Source organism: Vulpes lagopus, chromosome 8 (genome assembly GCF_018345385.1).
Source record: "Vulpes lagopus strain Blue_001 chromosome 8, ASM1834538v1, whole genome shotgun sequence".
In the NCBI taxonomy this organism is placed as follows: Eukaryota; Metazoa; Chordata; class Mammalia; order Carnivora; family Canidae; genus Vulpes; species Vulpes lagopus.
Genome location: NC_054831.1, coordinates 20,216,849 through 20,242,201, shown reverse-complemented (window position 1 = coordinate 20,242,201; position 25,353 = coordinate 20,216,849). Strand labels below are relative to the sequence as shown.

Below are 25,353 nucleotides of genomic sequence, written 5' to 3'. Positions count from 1 at the left end.
AGTTCAAAGAAGAACCTATGGAAAAATAGTTTAAAGGAAAGATATTACTGATAGCCAACTATTCAAAAGTAAAAGTCAATTTAGCAAATGAAATGTTTAAGATTACTTATTAAAAGAATGGCTCATTAGTTATTGTTCTACATATAAAAGAAAACCTTAGTGAATCATCACCTTAAAAGCTTGTTTTGGGTTGTTTTTATACAGCAGCTTGATTATCTGGATTGGTCATTCATGGTTCCAGTTATATTTGAACCCTCTGATAGCAGTATCAATTATTATTGAGTTTGCCAATATTAAGAATGCAAGGCATACCAAAAAACATAATCCCCACTGGGGATTAAAACCCTAGTCTCATTACCACAGTTTCTTTCTTTTTTTTTTTTTTAAAGATTTTATTTATTTATTCATGAGAGACACACAGAGAGAGGCATAGGGAGAAGCAGGCTCCCTGTAGGGAGCTCAATGTGGGACTCGATCCCAGGACCCTGGGGATCATGACCTGAGCCAAAGGCAGACGCTCAACCATTGAGCCACTCAGGTGCCTCTCTTTACCACAGTTTTATGCCAAATCACATAACCTAATCTATTAAATATGTATATGCTACTATTGCTCTATAAGAAGAAATTCAATAAATCTTTTACCGAAAATTACTGTTTCTAAAGGTCTGTTGTGCTACTCTCAAAAAAACCCCTTAACAGCAATTCAATTTTTAATATGAATGCTGTTTTTTGAGCTTAAGAAACTACAGCACTGTGTACATCAAGTCCTACAAGTATAGAGAGATTTAAAACCTACTTCTACCTTTAAGTAACTTGTGTAAGGTTTTACTAAAACCTTAGTTTAAAAAAGTAGGTCCGCTTGATTCAGGTAAGCGATATAGAGAACGAAAGGCAAACACATACAGTTCTTTATGCAAAAACTGGGTTTATATGGGTCACAACATAAAAGATGGTAAGAAAAACACAAACATAGGAACACACCCTCTAAAACAAATGAACAAAACAACCCTATCACCCTAAAGACTCAATAATTACCACATGGTCTAAACATCTATTAAAGAATGCAAAAACAATCATAGAGGTGATTAGAGATTAGCAGTCTTAATGGATTTCAAGAAGCAATGTTTCTTTTCAACAGAGGAAAAAAATACACCACACAAGAATGTTATGCCTACAAAGTTAGAGATGCCAGGCTGGACTCATATATTAATATCCATACTCCTTAAACTCTACTAAAATTACAATGAAAGAATTTTTAAAAACAAATCAACAAGAACAAAGAACAGCAGCAGAGATGACAGCAGTAATAACAAAGAGAAGAAACCATAAAAAAGATGCATGAATGGAGACTGACTTCATGGACTGCAGAGAGCTGGACTCGTAGCCAAAAGTGGGTTGAGATTTTGCCTAAAACTCAGGGAGAGATGTTTCTATTATTACAATGATCATGACAGCGAGCAAGTATGAACTAAGTACAGTGAGCAAAATATGAAAAGGAAATGCAATTCCCTGTCAACACTGTGTCAAAGAAGAATGAACTTAAAAATGCTTTTTTGTTTCAAAATTTCCCTACAATCATGGAGAATTGACACATTCTAGAAAGGCTGCATATTTGTGTTTTACTTGCAAGGCTGTTTACAACTCCCTTTTCTGTAGTCTGTTTTCACTAAGAGAGGACCTACTTTCTTAACCAATCTATTTATACAAATAAATATATATACATTTAAACATAAATACAAAAGCTTAAAAGAGCTTTATCTTCAAAACATGTAATAGTGCCTGGCATATAACAGGGATTCAGTAAAGATTTTCTAAATGACCAGAAAGAATAAAAGGTTGTGCTGGTACAGTAAAAGAGGTTGGAATTAACCTGGCAATTAAGAGTATAGTGCAGACATCAGGAGAAATGGGTTAGAGGTACATATAGCAAGACAAAAAAAGATCTTGAAAACGTAGCCCTTAGTTTAAAAAAAAAAAAAAAAGCAGGAAACAAAATGAGATGTGAGATATAGCATTCATGTGCACTGAAGACACAGTACATAAAAATGCAAATTACACATCTCAAAAAATAAAATTCATAAATATATAAAGGATACTATACATGACCAAGTTTTAAAGCAGAGTAATAAAACACTGTGGTACTCACACAGTACTTACAAATAAACCAATTGAACAGAACAAAGGGCCCAGAAATAGCCCTGAATTATGACAAAGGAGCACAGCTGAGACAGGACAGTCTTATCATTAAATGGCTTTGGTCAATTTGCTATTCATATGTAAAAAAAAAAAAGAACCTTGACCTCTACTACCTACCTCAAAGCACTCCTATAAATTGATTCCACGTGAATCAGAAATACAAACATGAATGTTCAATAATCAGGTTCTAGGACAACACTGGCCAAGACAGCTTTCTGTAATGGTGGTAAGAGTCTGTTATCTATGCTGCCCAATATGGTAGCCACTAACTACATGTCATTACTGAGCACCTGAAATGGGACTACAGTGACTGAAGAAATGAACTTTAAATTTATTTAATCAAAATTTAAATGGATGCATGGAGCAAATGACTACCATACCAGACACGCACACATCTAAAAGAATCTAACACATATGTATGTATGTCATCTGGGACCTTGGGATAGATAAGTATTTCTGATGCAAGGCAAAAAAAAAAGGAGTAAGCTCAAGGAAATCATTGATAAACTGTTCTGTACTCTTATATTAAACACTGGCAAAGTTATTGAACAGTCAGAATTTTCATATATTGTTCACGAAAATAAAATTGACAGAACTTTTTACTCTTATACCAAATGACATGATTTTATGCATGACTGTGTGCATCAAAAAATATAATCAAGAATGTTCACAGCTGCATTATTCTTTTTTTTTTTTTAAGATTTTTATTTATTTATTTGACAGAGAACACAAGCAGGGGGAGCAGGAGGCAGAGGGAGAGAGAGAAGCAGGCTCCCCACTTAACAGAGAGCCTGACTTGGGGGCTCAATCCCAGGACCCTGGGATGATGACTTGAGCTGAAAGCAGATGCTTCCCGGACTGAGCCATCCAGGCACCCTGCATTAATAGCCACAAATGAAAACAACCAAAATGTGTCCATCTACAACATAATGGATAAACTGTGGTACGTAATACAAAAGAACATGAGTAAATTATATCTGCAAATGCAATATTGACCAAAAAGACCAGACATGACACTTAATGATTCTATTTATAAAAAGTTCTAAAACTAGGGGCACCTGGGGTGGCTCAGTGGTTGAGTGTCTGCCTTCGGCTCAGGTTCCTGGGTCCTGTGATCAAGTCCCACATCAAGCTCACCAAGAGGAGCCTGCTTCTGAGCCTGCTTCTCCCTCTGCCTATGTTTCTGCCTCTGTCTCTCATGAATACATAAAATCTAAAAAAAAAAAAAAAAAAAGAAAAAAAAAGGTTCTAAAACTGTTAAGATCAAACTAGGTGTTAGAAGACAGGCTTACAAACAGGCTTATAAGGGAAGGACAAATTAGTGGCTTAGAAGGGGAACGAGAAGGGTTATGTGGAAGGGTGGGAAGTTCTATTTCTATTTTTTATTTCAAGATTTATGTATTTATTTGAGAGAGAAAGCATGAGTGAGAGCGAGGGCCAGGTGCAAGCGGGTGGAAGGGCAGAGGGAGAGAGAAAATCTCAAGCAGACTCCCCACTGAGTATGGAACCCTATGCAGGGCTTCTCATGACCCATGAAATCATGATCTTAGCTGAAATCACAAGATAGACGCTTACCTGACACTGAGCCACCCAGACTGCCCATCTATTTCTTGACTTTACATGTCTGCTATGTGATAATCTATTAATGTTTTGTAGCTTTTTTGAGTTTATTCCAATCAATTGTAAAAAAACATATACATAGCACATAAAAGGTGCAGCCACTTTGAAAACAGTATGGAGGTTCCTTGAAACAGAACTACCCTGTGATCTAGTTATGCTACTTCTGGATATATATTCAAAAGAATTTGAAAACAAGATCTCAAAAGAGATTATTCAAAATAGCCATGTTGTGGAAGCAAACTAAATGTCCACTGACGGATAAATGAATAAAGAAAATGTGACATACAAACACACACCAATATTATTCAGCCATAAAAAGGAACTCATGCAGGAACCATAAGGAGTTAATGTTAAGTCAAACAATCCAGTCAGAAAAAGACAAATACTTTATGATCCCACTTATGAGGTATCTTAAAGTATCCCAACTTCACAGAAAAACCAAGAATGGTGGTTCCAGAGGCTGGTAGGAAGTTGTTCGGTGGTTACAGAGTTTCAGTTCTGCAGGATGCGGGGGAGGGGGGGCGGGAGGGGTTCCCTAGGAATATGTTGTACAATACTGAGTATATGGTTGGCAATATTGTATTATATACTTGGAGATTGTTGAGAAATTCCAAGTTACATGATATTTTGCTACAGTTAAATAACTGCACAAAAACAAAATACTTATTACAGAACACATTCAAATTATTATCCATGTTAGGGAGAGGTGAAGGGAGCATGTTATGTGTAATGCATTTGCTCCTTCCTGCACACCTATGCACACAGGTTTGTTTACTGAAAGAGAGGTTCTTATTATGATATGTCATGAACTCAATTGCCCCCTCAGGTTCAAAAAAACTAAAACAAAATATAAAATAATAGTAAAATTCAGTGGTGTTAGAACCAACCATTTGACAAGGGAACTGGAACTTCATTTCTTATATATAAAAGTAAATTCCAAAGGGAACAATTAAATGCTTAAAAATAAGTAATAGTGGCAAAAGAAAAATACAATGATGAATTTCTATATATTTTGAAGTGAAAGAGAACTTTTTTGTATAAAAACAAAAACAGGGGATCCCTGGGTGGCTCAGCAGTCGAGTGCCTGCTCCTGGAGTCCCGGGATCGAGTCCCACCTCGGGCTCCCTACATGGACCCTGCTCCTCCCTCTGCCTGTGTCTCTGCTTCTCTCTCTGTGTCTCTCATGAATAAATAAAATCTTTAAAATAAATAAATAAGTAAATACATACATACATACATACATACATACATACAAAAACAAAGAACAGAGAAAGGCTTGTATCTACTAAGAAAATATTTAAAGGTCAAAAAATATATATAATGGCAAGAAAATTTTATCTTCAAGATAGCAAGTTACTGTCTTAAAAGGTCCTTAAAAATCACTAGGAAAGGGATGCCTGGGTGGCTCAGTGCTTTAGTGCCTGCCTTTGGCCCAGGGTGTAATCCTGGAGACGCGGGATCGAGTCCCACATTGGGCTTCCCACATGGAGCCTGCTTCTCCCCCTGCCTGTGTCTCCGCCTGCCTCTCTGTGTCTCTCATGAATAAATAAATAAAATCTTAAAAAAAAAAAAAAAGGAACATCTAAAATACCCATATTAAAAAAAAAATCACTAGGAAAAATACTAATACTTTACTCTGAAAGATGACAAAGGTCAAAAGCTGGCAATTTATATAAAAAATGATCAGTAAATATACATGTAACTGCTCATTATCATTAGTAATCAAAACTAAGGAATACTGTTTTGTCCTTAAACTGATGAATAAAAATGTTCTAATGTTCCTCGAAATAGGCACAAAGTCATATACTACTGGCAGAAGTATAAATTTATACAGCTTTTCTGGAGGCAAATTTGTTAATACATATTGAAAGTGTTAAAAAATACAGATACCCAACAATTCCACTTCAAAGTATAACCTAATAGAAAACAATGTATGCAAAGATGTATCAAATTAATGCATAAAAAGCCTCAATGTCCATCAAATGAAGTAAATTGTGAAATACCAGAGTCTATTACATCCAATGGCAGATCAATGTTTCTCAATCATATTAATTTATGCACAATGCTTTCTGCTACCCATCTTCTGCAGTTCCCACAAGCTACGTATTTATTAAACTTCTGTCACCTAAGTTATAAAACCAGATTGGAGTGTTCTTCCAACTACATATGCACTCCTTTCCATTCAATGGTTGCAATGAAGAGACCATTCACTTCCCTGAGAATGAGACTAACCTGAGTAAACATCAACAGATATAAAAGCTGAAAGTTATAGAATGATTGACATGTTCAACATGATTCTAATTCTGCAAAATAAAAACAAAAACCCCAGAACACGCACAGACACAGACTGGTCTTGACTCATGAGATGGGATAGATTTTGTATGTTTATCTTTTCTTTGTGAAAATGATAGTTTTCATATTTTCCATGATAAACATATTAAGGGAATCATGAGGAATTAAAAAGAATCTCTGAAAAGAATGTCACTTGATAGTCTATTAACACCTAATTCTAAATATAAATTACTGCATTATGCTTTTACTAATTCTCTTCTTTTTAAATAAAACTCTGAAAATGTAGGATTTCCTGTGCTCCTTGAACAAAACAGAAGTTTTAAATAAAACTAAATGTATTTTTACTTTGATCATCTCCTATAAATGAGAATAGGTTTTTAAGCTTCCAAACAGAACACTGCTAAAACTTAGTTACTGTTTACAAATGCTCCTTTAAAATCATATTTGTAACAGGTAATCATTTGTTTTCTATTTCAAGGTACTTTAAAGAGTTTTATTAGAGTCTTGTAAAAAGGGCCATTCAGGGGCAATGAGAGAAATGGCACACACACAAAAAATCAATTCGTATCTGATAACAAACCACTATCGATGCAAACAGTGAAACTTTCTATAGTAAAGCAAAATACAACGCAATCAATGGTATAAATAGAAAACAAAAAGAAATTTCAAGTGTTTTCTCAACTGATCACAATGATGGTGATGGAATACTTCAAGATTTTGTGGGAACTTATTAAGTTACACTCAATAGTAAGTTGTGTCCCTTCGCTGAATGCGTACTGTATCAACTATACCAAGAAACATCCATTTTAGACAACTTGGGACTCTTTAAGGAGTTGATTTCTCTGATACAAGACTCAGCAGATGGACCCCATTTAGCATTAGGTTAAAAAATAATAATTCTACTAATTTTATCTATTTTTACCTCACAGATTCATTAAATAATCCTCAGACCTCAATTTCCTCATGTTTTAAATAGAATTTATTGTCTCTACCTTTGGTGTGACAGAGCAGTTTTGAGAATTAAATGAGAAAATGAGTAATGTTCAAGTATCAGCTTTTCTTCCAGATAGGGACCGAGTCTCATCAATCCATATTATGCCTTTTAGAGACAAGATGATACAGCTAAACATACCATGCCATGGAATTCAAGGAATCTAAAGTCAGTTTCTCAAATAGGGAAACCTGCAACACACTTTATTCTGACCAAGTTATTTATTTTGAAAAGAACATAAAGAGGTATTTTTTTAAAAAGATTTTATTTATCTATTCAAGACAGACAGAGAGAGAGAGAGGCAGAGACACAGGCAGAGGGAGAAGCAAGGCTCCATGCAGGAGGCCTGATGTGAGACTCGATCCAGGGACTCCAGGATCACATCCTGGGCTGAAGGCAGGCGCTAAACCGCTGAGCCACCCAGGGATCCCCATAAAGAGGTATTTGAGAAAGAAACCAACATCAATAAATTTCAAAACCTGTATGTATGTATGTAAGTGTGTGTGTGTGTGTGTGTGTGTGTGTATTGAATCTCGGCCTTTTGGCTAAGATCAAGTGTAAAACCTGTATTTACAACTCAATTACAATATGGGAAAAATGAGAAAGAGAAGTACTTCAACATCTTTAGGTTTTAAAAAAGTAAAATATAGTAAAGATTAGATACAACTCTATAAAAAATGTTCTGTCTGATAAAAATGCATTTAAAACAATCACTGTGAAAAGATTTGCAATAAATATGTTAGAATAATCTGCCTGCCAATTTGGGAGTGGGTGGGAGAAGTAAAGGAGGGTAAGATTTCTAAATCATATTAATTAGGGTAATACATCTCAAACAGATAATGAAATGGAAACAAATGAAATATGAGTAAATGTCTAAATAATACAGGCAGGAAACCAACAACGTAAACAAAACTTAAAGGCAGCCAATCTACAAAACTGAAAAACACAGCCTCATGAAAAAACGTATTCTGACAACATGTGACCTATACAAATTTAACAAATACACCATCAGAAAAAACAGGGCATAAAGAAGATAATTTTAATAATTGCAAATATGAAGAGGTTAGGTAAAACTAAAACCCAGTGAACAACACCTTTTCAACCACCAATTTGTTATCTTATTTCTTATCTATATGTAGACATTTTTGAAGTATAAATTGGTAAAATTTACTCAAAGAGATTTGGCCAATATAAGACTTAAAAATGTTCATGACCTTATATCCAGTTACTTAACTTCTAGAAAGTTCTAAAGAAGTAATAAGTACTTCAAAGATTCCACTACAAGAATGTTTTTATAGCATCTTTTATGACAGAAAATGTAAAATGAACAGAAAGCAAGAAATAAACACTCTGGGTTTTATCTACCAAGAGACTACATGAAATGAACTTTAGTACATGTCTGTAATGGAATATCATATAATCATTAAAGATGATGATTTACAATCTTTAACAACATGAAAGGTCGTTATATACAATATGTGAGGGGAGAAAAATACCATCCTAAAAATATTATAACCTCCTTTTAGAAAGACAAAACTTTAATGCACACCATTAAGTGTTTGTCTTTTTTTGGTGGAGATAAATGTACTTTCTTTGCCCCTTTAACTTGTCTACAACGAACATGGCGACTTTTTAATTAGAGGGAAAAAATTACTTACAAGAAAAATACAACGAAGCAGTATTGTGTATGTGAGGTTGAGGAGAAGATGGCAAAGGGAAGCAAAAGTAAATTCTAAAATTACTGGGTATTAATAGTTTCATAGATTTGGATCTACTTTTTGTTGCTGGAATTGGGGGTACAACATAAGAAATATGGTTAAGTCAAATTTCTGGGCAACAGGTAAAGTAAAAAAATAATGTTACTTTAATATGTCAAAACCCAGTGAACAATACCTTTTCAACCACCAATTTGTTATCTTATTTTTTATCTATATGTAGACATTTTTGAAGTATAAATTGGTAAAATTTACTCAAAGAGATTTGGCCAATATAAGACTTAAGAATGTTCATAACCTTATATCCAGTTACTGAAGATCTAATCTAGTGTTAAGAAAAATAACATTTAAAGGAATCCTACTTTGTCTAAGAGTTGTTTAGTGGCATTCATACTGATATGATCAGTAATCAACAAAGGTACTTTAAATGATAATCAACTTCTGAAAAATATATTCTAAATAAACTTGAACCTCAAAAGTTAGTAGGTAGTTGATAAGTGTGTGACAGCTGGTTGGATAGAAATGTGTACAACAGACATCTTAAAAAGAGAAGTGACCACATGAATTCACGAACAAATAGAAATGAGGACTAGAACTCCAGGTACTTAAGCTCTCAATCTAAAACTCTTTCCAACTTTTCTCTCCTTAAACCTACCATAGGAGACAACATCATTCATTAATGGCTACTATTAAAAAGTCAAAATCAAGTACTTTCTTCATTACTATAAAGTGACAGAAATGATTTTCCTGCATGATTTACAGCACTTAGACTCATTACTTAGAGAAGTCTGATTTTTTTCATTTGTTAAAAAATATTCAGCGTGTGGGTATTCATTCCAATTTATACAGAATTAGCTTTTACCCACTTCACTAGTGGGATCTTAGAAAAGTTACTTCTCTGATCTCAATTCATTTATAAATTGGTAATAAATTGAGACACAATAGCAAGTGTGCATACATCTTCACTGTTTTGCTGTGAAGATTAACTGTATGACTTTGGATGAGTAAACCTATTGTCTGGGACCCTAGTCTCTATATTGGTAAAAGGAGACTGCATTGCCAGGGGTTGTTAATTTGAGGTCCACATACTACCTGTTGATGCATAGAACCCAGAGATTTTGTGAACTTGGATGTAGTGGAGGTTTTTCTGACTAATGTCTGGCTGAAATTCAGTATTCCTTTCAATTATGGATAGAGGCAATAAACCGCCATATTAGCATCATCTATGACTTTGTCACTATAGAAATGACATGCTTTAAAATCACACCCAGCTGCTGTCCGCAAAAAAAAAAACACATATTACTCAATAAGTGTTTAACATTGAAAAATATTTTTCTATAAAGGTGCCTTCTAATTTTATGTACCAACTAGGCTGCTGAAGAAATCCATGACACCAAAGGTTGAGAACTCTTGAAAAACCCTATAAATTTTAGCACTTAGGGGCAGCCCTGGTGGCTCAGCGGTTTAGCGCTACCTTCAGCCTGGGGTGTGATCCTGGAGACCCAGGATCAAGTCCCGCATCAGACTCCCTCCACGGAACCTGCTTCTTCCTCTCCCTGTGTCTGTACCTCTCTTTCTCTCCATATCTCTCATGAATAAATAAATAAAATCTTAAAAAAATTAGGACTTAATTTCTATGAATGGACCATATACATATAAAGTTCAACACAGGCAAAACAAATTCATCACAGTTAGCTTTGGTAGAGCATAGTACTGACAGAAAGGACAGAGAAAGCTTCTGAAGTACCAGTAGCATATCCAATTTCTTGATCCGGGGAAGAGTTACACAAGTCTGTATGTTTGGTGAAAACTGACAGAACTATACACTTGTGATTCTGTGCATTTTTCTGTATGTATCATTTGATCTATCTTGGGAAACCTTTATTTTGTTTTAAAGATTTTATTTATTCATAAGAGACACAGAGAGAGGGAGAGACATAGGCAAAGGGAGAAGCAGGCTTTCCATGGGGAGCCTGATGGGGGACTTGATCCCAGGACCCCAGGACCACAACCTGAGCCAAAGGCAGGCGTGCTACCCAGGTGTCCCTCTTGGGAAAACTTTAAATGTATTTTTAGGTAACATAAACTTGAAGCTGTATTTTGGAGCTTTTATCATTATTCTGGTACTGGAATGCAGACAATTTCAATTTTACATTTTCTTCTACCAGGTGAAGTCCTCAAAGGACTTAAAAAAAAAAAAAAAGGGACGCCTGGGTGGCTCAGCAGTTGAGCATCTGCCTTTGGCCTTTGGCTCAGGGCATGATCCTGGAGCTTCCTGCATGGAGCCTGCTTCTCCCTCTGACTGTGTCTCTGCCTCTTTCTTTCATGAATAAATAAATAAAATCTTAAAAAAAAAAAAGAAAAAAGTAAAAGTGGAATCTCAGGCTTCCAGATATTCTAATTTAGTGGTTCTAAGATAGAGTCTAGGAATCTGCATTTGAAATACATGTTCCCATGTGGTTCTAACATTTTACAATCTGAAAAACACAAACTTAGATCAAAGAGTGAATGAAAAAGGAAGACCGGGAAAGCCTGGTAGCTGATTTGGAAGATACCACAGTGGTATTTTCTTGAACTTCTCATGTATTCTTTCCCTAATATTTTGGACAGACAGGCATCCAACTCCTGTGCACACATTTCCATATACAAAAGAAACTAATCGTTTCTTCTCACACGAATCTCTAAATAGCAGAACTCTAATATCATCCCTTCTGGCTACTACACAGTCTTGGTTCCTTTGACCATTCCCCGCTGACATTTCTAAATTTGCTATTTTGATTGGTGCACCAGTAAATACCATGTTAAGTGAATGCTGCCACATCACCCTACAACGAGTGGGTTCTATTTCTTCACTTAAACATCAAACTAAATCAACTCCTTTGTATAGATGGTAGAAATTCTGTTAACATCTTGTTGCTTTTGAGCCCCATTCTAGTCTTTCTAAATAAGTTTAAAAAAGAAAAATCCTAGAAAGTTACCAGCACACCTAGAAAACAGAAAACAAAGGCCATGTAATAATCTAGGAAGAAATGAAAAAAGGACCAATCTTCCTTCTTTCTCCTTAATTATCCCTTTGAAAAAAAAAATCATCATCCCCCACACATTTTAACTTACCATGTACATCAGAAAGCCTCAGAGAAAACTGAAGGTCTGAGCAAACCAAGGTCGTTAGGAAAACAACTATTTCAACAACTGCTGATGAACTAATTTGAGCACCCATAAAACAAAGATCCCTCAAAAAAATACAGAACACCAAACACACCACACCTATTCTAACAGTTCTTTGGAATCTCCCAAGAAAACCTGTATTAATATTTTCATTATCAAAAAGAATAGATCCTATCATTTACTTTGTTGTCTATGAAAATAAATCAGTAAGACTGTTCACTTATTTTAGGACATGCTATAAAAACTAGATTGGATATCAAAGCAGGACAGGTGGGATACCTCATGGAAATCATCTGATCCTTGTGCCTCAATTTCCCTACATGATCTGCTTCTATCAAGAGAGTCTATCCAATAGAAAACTGTAAGAACATATTAGTCATAAAAATATTTTTAAACGACAGCAAAAAATGTTACAGGATCAACAAACTGAAATATATTGGAACTGAATGAGGACCCTCTAAATGACTACTCAGTTTCTTTGACGGGAACAAAGGGACAAGCAGCAAGAGGTACTCAACAGGATGACAAGAAGGGGATCTGCCACAAAGAGTAACACAGTGAGACAGAAAGAGGAGTTAAAGGTGTCATCAGTTCAAAGTGCTAGTTAAGTGAAGTTTAGCAAGGAACCCAGCCAATGGATGAGAAGATAAAGCCACAATAATGCAAACGTCACTGTGTTTTGCAAACACAGCTAGCATCATTATCAGAGACGAAGAAATGTTCCATGGATAAGCACCAGTGTGCCCTGAAATGTATGCATAATAGCTGTGATTGTTAGAAGGTGGACTGAAATTTAGAGATTGAAATTCTAATTTCAGAGTTCTGCTATTAAACTAAGGAATGTAACTTTCTGATATAAACCTTTCCTGTGATTATCTAAAAATTAGGAAAAGACCATCTTTTAAGTTCTCTTCCACTTTTCAAACTATAACAGTTTTACAGATATAATAGGTGTGGATTCATAAAACTAATCTAAATATATTAGGTACTAATATAAAAGGTGCCTCTAGATGTAAGCATATAAACAGTGACATAGAAATTGACTATCCTGAAGACAGCCCCATACTAGAAGATCCAGTCTAAGATATGGCTTAAAAATGTGGAAAATAAATTAGGTAACAAGCGCCAAATTAATATTAACAAGATCAAATTTCAAAGGAGGAAACCAATTACTACATCTTATTTATTTTATTTACTTATTTATAAAAAGATTTTATTTATTTATTCATGAGAGACACACAGAGAGAGAGAGGCAGAGACACAGGCAGAGGGAGAAGCAGGCTCCATGCATGGAGCCCGATGTGGAACTCGATCCCGGGTCTCCAGGATGAGGCCCTCGGCAGAAGGCGGCGCTAGACCACTGAGCCATCCAGGGATCTCCACATCATTGTTATTTAACCTATCACTTTTTAAAAAATGATACTTACAACTAAGCAATTCTTAGATGACAGACACACCACTAATCTGAGGTTCTAGATAATGAATTGGTCTTAAATTCTTAAATGCAGTTAAGAATGATAGATACCAGTGGCCCTTCTCAAAAGGGCCAAAATACATAAAACACATACCCTTATGTATTTTAAATATTAGCACTTTAGAATCTTCAGTAGAATTTCACAAAAGAAATCCTTACTTCAAATTTTTGGCCTTGTTTCCGAATACAACTAAAATGTTCAAGTAGTTTCAGTAACTCCATTGTAGACCTTTTATTCCAATTTAAGGTATTACTAACAGGCTTCAACTATTACTCTGAGTACATTTATAGAAAGCTCCAAACACCTTTCTTTAAAACAAAAGCAAAGTGTAGACAGTCATTAACTTTCAGTAAAACAAAACAAAACAAAAACACTCAAGGGCAGAGAATGCCTATGGGAATGCCAGCTAATTTCTGAATAACAAAATTAACATTCATATTTGGTTATTTAACATAAAAGGCACTGAAGAATATTGAAAAGATAAGTCAAAAGTTTTGGGTTCTAGTTGGTAGTTCTGCCACTAATCAAGTGATCTCTTAATATCCTGACTTTCTCATTTGTAAAGAAAGGGAAACTGTAATGATCTGTAAGCTTCCATTTCAACTCTAAGTATTTTCCTATGGTCATGATTTTAGTAGCTTGAAAACAGGAACAGAAAACTGATTTTGCCCCCCCGCTTCCCACAAGAACAGTCTTTGTCAAGAAAAGCCTGAGTCTTTTCATATTGTCTTCCAACCAAAAAAATAATAAAAGGAGACATATTTAGGGTTTGTGCATCTTCTAATCAGACACTATTAATCATTTCTTTTAAAATTAAATTACCTACCTCACTGGGGTGTTGTGAGGATTAATTCATTAGTGTTTGTAAAGCACTTTGAGATCCTCAGGTCAAAGGCGCTATAGAAGTGCAAAGTAGTAGTATTATTACTAGATTCTTTGCTTATTTAAGGAACTTCACAATCCTTTAAAACCTAACTCTCTGTTATGATTTAGACATCTATTTGTAAAACCTTGCAATTTATGCATTACTTTAACTCTTTTTGGATATATAGACAGGAACAGGATGTTTCAAAGTAAATGATTTTAAATAAGGTTTAACTTTGATCTACAAATGGAGGAAGAGAGCAAGGGAAAATCTCTAGTGTGACAAATTTTGTTTAGCATAAGATTTTAGTGAGAAATCTTGTCAATTAGATTTAGAAGTGTGCCTAAGCTATACCCAAAACAAAACCTCACTTTAATCTCAAGAGTCTGCAATGAGAAATTCCTTTCTTCAAAGAGAAAAGGAAACAGTTTTAAAATCAACTCCATTTTAAATGGGTACTGGGTTTATAAATTACATTATATGGGTATACATGCAATTGTCATTTAAAACTACTTTATTTAAACTACAGTAACAATATTAGTATGAATTGATGTCAAAATAACTGAGCAGTTTTTTCTTTAAACTAGCCTCCCACCCCCAAGTACACAAAGCTAACTAGGCATTGAGAAGAGATCAAAGCAATTTTGCTTTATGGAGTTTTAAGAAGAAAAAAAAAAGGGGGCCAAGGCTTCAAAACCAATTAAAATCTTGGATTAATTCCACCACTTCCCATTCCTTTCTCTAACCAAATCTTCTAACAATTAAAGTGCTGAGTTTTTTAATCAAAACCACACACATACACACAAACACACAAAGCTAAGAGAAACAGAGCTATCTATCCGTTGGGCATTCTGCTTGATAAACAGATACTTCTTAAAAGAGGGGGGAAAAAGTCATCCTCTGATGAAATACTTCAGTGCAACACAAGTTCTAGCCCCAAGAACAAACTGAAATTTAGATATTAAACTTTAAACACTTACCTCCTGCTCCTGTTGAAAGATGACAACTCTACCACCTTTATCTCCTGTTGCTAGTAATTCTCCAGAATGATTAAATTCTACTGTAGAAATTATATCTGCTGTATAATTGAAAAACAAAGAAAAAATGATGTTAGTTTTTCTTTCCCAAATTACTACAGTTTCAGAATTTAGCATGTTTATCCTAACACAATCCAAGCCTATAGATCAACCTGTCATCAGAAATAAGTAAACCTAAAGCTCTTTTATGAATATTTTGGTTTTCCAAAAGAACACTCTCTGGAATAAATATGACACTACTTTAATAAGAACACAAGAAATACTGAAATACTAGTGGTTTACTGGTATTCCATTAAAATCATTAATGTAATCAACAATTTGTGAAACACTTGATAGCATCATTAAACATTAATAATTATGCTAATTTTCTTTCTTATATCTTTTGATAAGGTAACTTTATCCAAAGGTGGCCTACAAAATTAAAGCAGATATAACTGAAATAGGTAAATTTTATTTTATTTAAAGATTTTATTTATTTATTCATGGGAGAGAGAGAGGGAGAGGGAGGCAGAGACACCAGAGGGTGAAGCTGGCTCCATGCAGGGAGCCCGACGTGGGACTCAATCCTGGGACTCCAGGATCACACTCTGAGCCGAAGGCAGGTGCTAAACCGCTGAGCCACCCAGGAAACCCCAGAAATGGGTAAATTTTAAATGAAAAAATAATTTCAGATGGAATTTTAGCAGCCAAACTATTAATTCAAATTATGGCCTCTCAAACAAAAGTCTGCAAACAGAACACAGGGATAGCAGAAATGCTTTTGCTATGCACCTTCAACTCTTCTTCTGACTCCCAAACACTGCAAAAGGCTACTAGAATCAGTTGTTACACCCAAAGTCAGTGCTAACTTCACAGTAAAATCAAATAAAATTACAGGGTTTTCCGCTTGCTTTTTGACACCAGAGCCATTTTTCTAAGGAAAAAATAGCTAAGTTACAGAATTAGGCATTGAAATAAAGCAACTACAATGTATAATCACCACTGTCACTAACAAGTTCTTCACTATAAAGTATGATGCCAAGTTAGGAAAAACTTCATCTATATGTACTTGAAATAAGTAAACTTTTTCTACCAGAAAAAGGTAATTTTCTGGTCTATATTAGCTCACTTAAAAATGCTGCCTTGAAAAAAAAAAAAAATGCTGCCTTGATATAAAAAAGAACACTATATACCTTAAATTCTTAACATTACAGACCAATGTATCTTTATCAATAATCTGCCCAAAACTGCATTTTACAGGTTTTTTTTTTTTTTTAACTGATTTTTTCCAAGACCAGCTTGATTTTGAAAAGCTTTCTTCACTTTCTCTACTGTCTAGGTCCAAGGCACTTTACCTTTTTGGAACACTCTGAGAACTACCAGAAGCTACACATGCTATGCCAATAAACTGCCTATGTTTTAAGTGTGCACAAACATTTGCATATAACTTCAGAAGGTATGGACAGCACCTCACTTCCAGGTTAAAACCTTATCCCAGAAGCCCACCATGGTCAGTGGCATCAGGAGGAAAGCGTAAGTTTAGTGTTTGTATATGTAACATAAAAGTATAAAACTGAGTATGTTGGACTGCAAAGCCAAACGTGTAAATACTTAAAAAGTCATTCTATTTTTCTTAAGTTTTTAATTTTAGTTTTAGTATAAGTTAACATCATACAGTGATGTATTAGTTTCTGGTGTACAAAATAGTGATTCAGTAATTCTATACAACATTATTCAGTGCCAACCATGGTAAGTGTACTCAAAATCCCCTTCACCTGTTTCACCCATCCCCTACCCACCTACCCCCTGGTATGCTCTATTTGAAACGAGTACATTTGGTTTAAATTATTTTCTTTTTCAACAAGAACATTTTTTATTTGAAGCATACTTCAGAATATATGGTTCTAAAAAAAAAAAATATATATATATATATATATATATATATATATATATATATATAAAACATTCCATCCAAGAAAAATAGAATACACATTTTCTTCAAGCAACACAGAGGAATCCCCTGATTAAATCACATAGAGGCCTAACAAATATTACAAACTTATGAAGACTGAAATCATACCAAGTGTATTTTCTGATCACAATGGTACAAAACTAAAGATCAACAATAAAACAATGCTGGAAAAGCTACAATGTAAATATTAAATATTTAATATGTAAACAGCAAGCAACACACTACTGCACAAGCAACGGGCCAAGTAAGAAATCAAATGTAAAAGCCATTCTATTGGGTGCTCTGTACTGCACTTACTTCTGTGGTGAATATGTTAAAGGGTTAAAAACATACACAGTCCCTGCACTTAAAAGTACATTAGAGTACATGTCTGCGACAAAACCTAAGTAGAAGCTAACAATATCAGGCAATATATGGACTCACTTCTTATTTGAAGATTAGGTTCTAAAATTAGGGAATAAAAATCATACCTAATAAAATTATCTTTAAATTCAAACCCCTCACACAAGCATCACTTGGAGATGCAAATTCTTTCTGCCATCAGTCCAACTCTATGAATTTCCCCTACTGCACTACTAGTTTATGGTTTCTTTGACTAACACATCAAATAAGCTACTTGATTTGAATATAAAAATCATGCTGCACCAAAAATATCTGAACTCTAGAACTCTTGACTTGGTAAAATGCTAACCTAACACCAGATTTCATTTTCCTGTTCATCCAATGAATACAGGCAGAGTTGGCTCAGTATTTAAATTATTTCATCTTCTTCCCAGGTCCAAATTGTTGCATTCACCTAAATTAAAGAAATCATAACTGCCTGTTAGGTAGATAAGCTGCCATGGCTATAACTTAATAGGGATAAGTCAATGATGATGGTATGACTAGCCTGACTAGCTAGCTTCCCGGCTGAGTAGTGAGAAAAGCAGGACAGATAGGTATGCTGCAAGATGGGTCCATTTCTAATGGGGGAAAGATCTTGATCTTCCTTAGGTAACCTGAACAGGAAAAAAATATAGAGATGATTAAGTCAGAAAGGAGATCATTGTAGTAAAAGGACTGAAGAGAGATGTAGGATGGGGATTCTCCAGCTGTGTTATCTTTAGAAGACAGAACAAGAACCAAGTAATAAAGCAGCTTTAATTACACTACCCCCAGGTACTGAAGACTGTACTGGTTCACGAATGCAGTCATTGAATATGTGATAGGGAGGGGAAGAGAAGTGTGTAGGTCTCCATCTGCGTGCATGTAAGAGAGAGAAGGAGGAGGCAGAGAACAAAAAAAAAGACCAGTATTTTAGTGCAAGCTGCAACAGGAATAATAAGACATCTGTTCTTACATATGGTAACTAACCAGAATTTAAATAAAAATTTGAAAAAGAAATAAAGACATCTGTTCTCACAATGGTCACTCATCTCAGGAATGGTTATTTTACAACTAGAACTCCAGAGTAAAGTCATGTTATAAATGCTTAATACTGAACCACCTTTGCAGAAAGGTTACAAAACTTTAACAGGCACAGTTGAGATAAACTTAAGAATCCTACAAAACAACTAAACTATCAAGAGAGACCATACACCACAGAAGTCAACCCACTTTAAATCCTTTAGTAATGGGGATCCCTGGGTGGCTCAGCGGTTGAGTGCCTGCCTTCGGCTCAGGGCGTGATCCTGGAGACCCGGGATCCTGGAGACCCGGGATCGAGTCCCGCGTCGGGCTCCCTGCAAGGAGCCTGCTTCTCCCTCTGCCTGTGTCTCTGTCTCTCTCTATGTCTATCATGAATAAATAAATAAATAAATCTTAAAAAAAAAAATCCGTTAGTAATGAAGAGAAACACTGGATGAATGGCACACAATTTTCTCAATTTACAGATATTCTTAAGATACTGGTGTTTCTTACTATTCATCTTGCCAAAAGATGATAAAAGAAAAAATTTTGGAAACAGCCAACCAGGGATGCCTAGGTGTCTCAGTCAGTAGGGCATCTGCCTCAGATCAATATCTCAATGTCTCCGGATAGAGCCCTGCATTGGGCTCCCTGCAGGGGAGGGAGCTGCTTCTCCCTCTCCCTCTGCCTCCCGCTCCCCCTCCTTGTGTTCGCCCTCTCTCTAACAAATAAAAAAATAAAATCTTAAAATAAAATAAATAGGCACTGTATCATGGTGTTCCTTCCTCCCTTCCCCCCAAAACAAGAGATACTGCGATTTCTGGATACTCAGTCATCTGTATAAGTGTTAAGAACTATCACATAGCCAAGCACCTATTAAATTTCCCAAGTTTATGATGATGCTTTTTGAGTTATTTTGACTTGTAAAATGCCACGATCTCACAGGGTCTCACTGAGAGTACGACATATGAAAGGGAGGAATAAAAGAACAAAATCAAGTGCTGCTTAGAGAACAATAAAAATATACAGGCATCACTTATGAAGAACACTAAGAAACTGAGATTTGAAATGCATGTGCCATGGCATACTGGAGTATCTGGAATGGGTTAGGAGTTTGACTAGATGCTGCAAAAAAGCACCCAAATCTGTAACCTCCCATTATGAACAACCTATTTACCTCAGTGTCTCATACTGACCTAACTGCTTCCTGGGGATACCATGATCTGCAAAAGACGAGGAAGCATGGTTCTAAAAACAGTGCTCCTATTACACACTATACCCAAGCAAGGTTGGCCAAATACTGGTATCAGTTTTTGAAAAATAATAATAAATTTATTCCTAGAAAATAATCCTAATATTCCATACCATTTTAAAAAAATAGTAGATAACTGCAGAAAGTATACCATGTGCTGCTCAACAGAACTTTGTTTCAATGGAAGGACACTATTATCTACACTGTTTAATGCAGTAATCACAAGCCACATGTGGCTCCTTAATTTCTAATTTTAGCCATACATGGCTAGTAGCTATCACACTAGACAATCTAAAACATTACAGAGTGGACACTGACTTCTATTGCAAAGCCAAGAATACTGTACCTAAGATAATTTTGAGCCTTTAAATACTAAGCTATGGGTAAAATAAAACAACAATCTTAACAACACATGGGATTGCTGCCCCAGGAGCAGCAGGATGAAAACATAAATGTGTTTCATGAGAATTTAGATTCCTGGACACTACTTTTAAAACAAACTATTAATGAAAACTTGAGAATACTTTACTCTTAAGAGTAAAGTAACTATAACATGCTTTAAAAAAGCAAAGACATTAACCTCACTGTTAAGAGTCAGAACACTAAATCCCTTTCACAAAGATGGCGCCGAAGGCGAAGAAGGAAGCCCCTGACCCTCCCAAAGCCGAAGCCAAAGCAAAGACTTTGAAAGCTAAGAAAGCGGTGTTGAGAGGCGTGCACAGTCACAAAAAAAAAAAAAAAGAAGATCCATACATCACCTATATTCTGACGACCCAAGACCCTGCAGCTCCAAAGGCAGCCCAAATATCCTCGAAAGAGCGCCCCCAGGAGAAACAAGCTTGATCACTATGCCATCATCAAGTTCCCCCTGACGACTGAGTCAGCCATGAAGAAAACAAAAGACAACACACTTGTGTTCATTGTCGAGGTCAAGGCCAATAAGCACCAGATCAAACAGGCTGTGAAAAAGCTCTATGACATTGATGTGGCCAAGATCAACACCTTGATCAAGCCTGATGGAAAGAAGAAAGCGTATGTTCGACTGGCTCCTGACTATGATGGTTTGGATGTTGCCAACAAAATTGGGATCATCTACACTGAGTCCAGCTGGCTATAAATCTAAATATAAATTTTTTCACCATAAAAAAAAAAGAGTCATAATACTAAACTCTAGGGATGGCCCATTACAACGTATCAACTGGGTCATGTTCTCCCAAACCAATAGCAACAAACAGCAAAAATCAAAGAACAAAAACTTCCTCTTTTAAAGAAAAAAATAAGATCATTTCCCCTGCCCCCCTCAAAAAAAGCTTATTTCACAATGAAAAAATTGCCTGTGTTAATCTTATAAAATAACATTCTAATACAGTTAATAAAAAGAGAAGACTCCCTCTCAACTGCCCACCTGTGTATTAAAACACACAGCAATTTTAGGCAGAGACTAAATTTCAAGCAACACAAAGATTGTGCTTAAAAGGCACAATTTTTTATTAGGAATACTTAATAAGCACAATGTTTTTGACCTTTATTGTTATATCTTATATACTGTTAATAAAAACCAAGGATTTATAATGTATTATATAAAATGGAACTCTTCACTTCTTCCAAGATCTCATTCGAAACCATCAGCAGCCAGGTTGCATTCTAAAAAGGCAAAATAACTGCTGCTTTTGGGGGCGAAGTGGTAGGTAGTTGGTGGTGGTAAGAGTGACAATAGCAGTATTACTGGGGTCTGTTTTTATTTCATCACCCATAACATTTCCTTCTTGTTACCTACCTTCCCTATTATCTTAAGTGGTTATGATAAACGGTACAGACAGCCAAAGATTCAAAATTGTAAAATTCTCAGCATAAAAATCAGACAAGGGAAAATTAATAGATGGCGTGTATATATATGTGTACACACACACACACACACACGGTAGTAATTAATAATAATTGCTATATATTAGGTGGAACATGTGAGTTAGGGTGAGGATGAAGATGAGGGTTGGGATTGGTCTTCTGCTTCTGGCCATGAAGGAGAATAAGACATCTGGATGCATCCTCTTGCTGGGAAAGACTAGAAAATGGAACAAAATACTGTGGACTGTGAACCCTTAGACAAGAGAAAGAAATTGAGTCATATATTTAACCCACTTTACTTTTGGATGCAGTTAGGAAGAATTCAAATACAAAGCAACACTCTCAGTTAGCTGTGGAGACAGAAACTGGGGGTTAAAGCAGAATCAGCTGGAATTTGTGGCAGAGTACCAAAAGAAAGTTGGAGGGATTTACAGAGGACACTTAGGATCTTTAAGTGAATACTCATCTGAGCATTCCCTAAGGCCTAGGAAAGAACCACCAGAAAGCTTATGAGGGCTTAGAATTGTTAAGGATTACTGGAATAGAGAAACCTCATAATGAAGCATGAGGTAAAGTCTTCAGAAGAGCATCACCTTAGTACTGGGATCAGCACTAAAGACTGAATTTGTCCTACCAAAGAGAATAAAAGTAAACTTTACAACAATCAAATTTGCCTCAAGTAACTATGTGCTAGAACAAAATCCAACATTCAACAATGTAAATTCACAATGTCTGGCATCCAATCCCAAATCACCAGAATATAAAGAAGAAGAAAAATAAACCAACAGAACCAGAAATGACAAAAATGATGGAATTAAGGTCCCAGCAGACAAGAATCTTAAAATAGCTGTTGTAAATATGCTCCAGAACATAGAATCATGAACATGTTGAGAACTATAAGAGAAAAGACAAAGAAGGCAAACCTAGAAATGAAAAAATACTATCTGAAAGATACACTGAATAGCATTAACAGACTACATACTGCAGTAAAAAAAGATCAAGAATTTGAAGGGCTAGTAATAGGGGAGAAGGAAAAAAATGGCAGGATCAAAGCAGGAAAAAAGAACGAAGAGCTGACTTGTAGGATACTAACAGGTGTTCTACCATATAGGTCACTGCAATCCCAAAAAGAAAGACGGAAAAAAAATATATTTTAAAGATTTTATTTATTTATTCATAAGAGACACACAGAAAGAGAGAGAAAGGCAAAGACATAGGCAGAGGGAGAAGCAGGCTCCATGCAGGGAGCCCGATGTGGGACTCAATCCCGGGACTCAAGGACCATGCCCTGGGCTGAGGGCGGCACCAAACCGCTGAGCCACCCAGGCTGCCCGGAAAATATTTTTTAAAAAATGACCAGCATGGGGGCACCTGGGTGGCTCAGTGGTTGAGCATCTGCCTTAGGCTTGGGTCATGATCCCGGGGGGCCTGGGATCGAGTCCCACATAGAGCTTCCCACAGGGAGCCTGCTTCTCCCTCTGCCAATGTCTTTGCCTCTCTGTGTCTCTCATGAATAAGTAAATAAACAAAATCTTAAAAAAATAAAAATTAAAAATGATCACCATGTAAATGTTCAAGCATAATAACACTATATACAGAAGAACCACAAGAGATCAGTTATAAATGCAAACTTATACTATATACAATAATGGTCACTCAAAAACCATCAATAGCCTTGCACTGGTGATATGACTTTGCAAAAGCATTAAGAATTCTTTTTAAGATTCTAATATTTCAGGGGTGCCTGGGTGATGCAATAGGTTGAGTGTGTACAACTCTTGTCACGATCTCAGGATCCTGGGATCGAGCCCCACACCAGGTTCAGCATCAGGCTCCACACTTAGTGTGGAGTCTGTTTGGGGCTCGCTTTCTCTCTGCCCCTCCTCCCTGCTCTCTCTTTCTAGAATAAAATCTTTTTTAAAAAAATCTAGCATTTCAAAGCAGAATCTTCCCTTGATTTACAAGCAGACCTCAGTATACACATTAAACCCATGAAAAAAAATACTTGATAAATAAAACAGAGTTATATTTTAGGCTCAGAATATAAGTTTTTTTCGGCACCATGAACATTTGGCAGAATTTTCTAAATCATGCAGAGCAGGATGGTCTTTTCTTGTTCAAGATTGTCCTGCAAACTGCCAAATAGCTAACACACTTGGCTCATGCCTACTAAATGCCAATAATGCCTCCAATCATTGGTTAATTAAGAAGGAATTCAAAAGGACAAGAGTTTATAATGTGTATGCCTGATTAAAAAGTGTGACAGAGATGTTAATAATTGTAAATCTTTATGCCCACAGATTTTCACTATATATGTTTCAGGGTTATCAGAAGTAGAGGAGTTGACACAAATTTTAACTATAACACTGACATATGCCTCTCTATGCCTGACAGATTTTTTAATGGGGCAGGGAAGAAGGGGGCGGGGTAGGAAAAAGTATACGTACTTTAATCATATAATTGATATACACTTGAAGAGAACTTTACACCAATAGGAAAAATAATGTTTCTTCTAAAGAGCTATGCAGTTTTTAAAAAACTCATCCACTGAACCACAGACAGTCCCTTAAAGAATTCTAAGTACAAATTTAAAAAACAGTCTCCAACTACAACAAAACTACCTAAAGATTAAGTAAGAATTACTGGTTCTAACTAACCACTTGGTAATCTTACAACTCTAAGGCAAAGGATCAAATACACAAAAGGATAAAAGGCAAAGGATAAAAACTAGTATTGCAATAAAAACACTTAAAAAGATTTGTAAGAACATAAATATATAAATATTGAAAGCATAATTGTTTTTGTAAAAAAAACAAAACAACAGCAATCACTTTAACCACCTTAAAAAAACTGAAAGCATAAACCTGGAATAGCACCAGTAAGAGGTGATAGCACCACAGGTGATAACTGAACAGTCTTTTTGCAAACTTGTGCAAATTATAAAATATCTATCTGATGTATTTAAAATACACTATGATTTCTGTAAAATCTGTTTTTTACAGAATCTTTGTATTACTTCGTTTTAATCACACAAATTGCTTTTTAGAAAACAATCATCACTCTTAACCTCACTTCTGAGAGAACCACTATGATTATTTTAGTACACATCCCTCCAAAGTTTGTCCATGTATACCTTACATTTTGAGTATAAAAAAAATAAAAATCTATTTGTATTAAGAAAGAATGTTGTCAGGGCATCTAGGTAGCTCAGTTGGTTAAGCGTCTGCCTTCAGCTCAGGTCATGATCCTAGGGTCCTGGGATGGAGCCCCACATTGGGGCTCCCTGCTCAGTGGGGGGCCTGCTTCTCCCTCTCCTCCTCCCTTGCGCTCTCTAACTCTCTCTCAAATAAAAATCTTAAAAAAAAATCTTGTCTACATTATATCACTGAGTTAAAAAAACATACATATATAAAGAATATTTGATCTTACTTGTACGACATAAAGCAATCAGAGCATTATGGAATTCGTTTCCAGAGTTCAGGCAAGAAGACCAGGTTAACACATCTATAGCCATTACCCTAACAGTAACTTGAAAACTCTTTTGACAAAAGATGAATCTC

At 35.6% G+C, this 25,353-nt stretch overlaps 1 protein-coding gene across 2 annotated transcripts in view; it reads right to left on the bottom strand.

Annotated features, from left to right (window-relative positions):
• Positions 1 to 25,353, bottom strand: part of PPP2R2A (protein phosphatase 2 regulatory subunit Balpha) — an 85,165-nt gene that overhangs the window by 16,462 nt on the left and 43,350 nt on the right. For both annotated transcript variants that reach the window (XM_041765906.1, XM_041765905.1), the window contains one exon: positions 15,303 to 15,400. In XM_041765906.1, the coding sequence (XP_041621840.1) occupies positions 15,303 to 15,400 (98 nt within the window). The remainder of the gene's footprint in view (positions 1 to 15,302; positions 15,401 to 25,353) is intronic.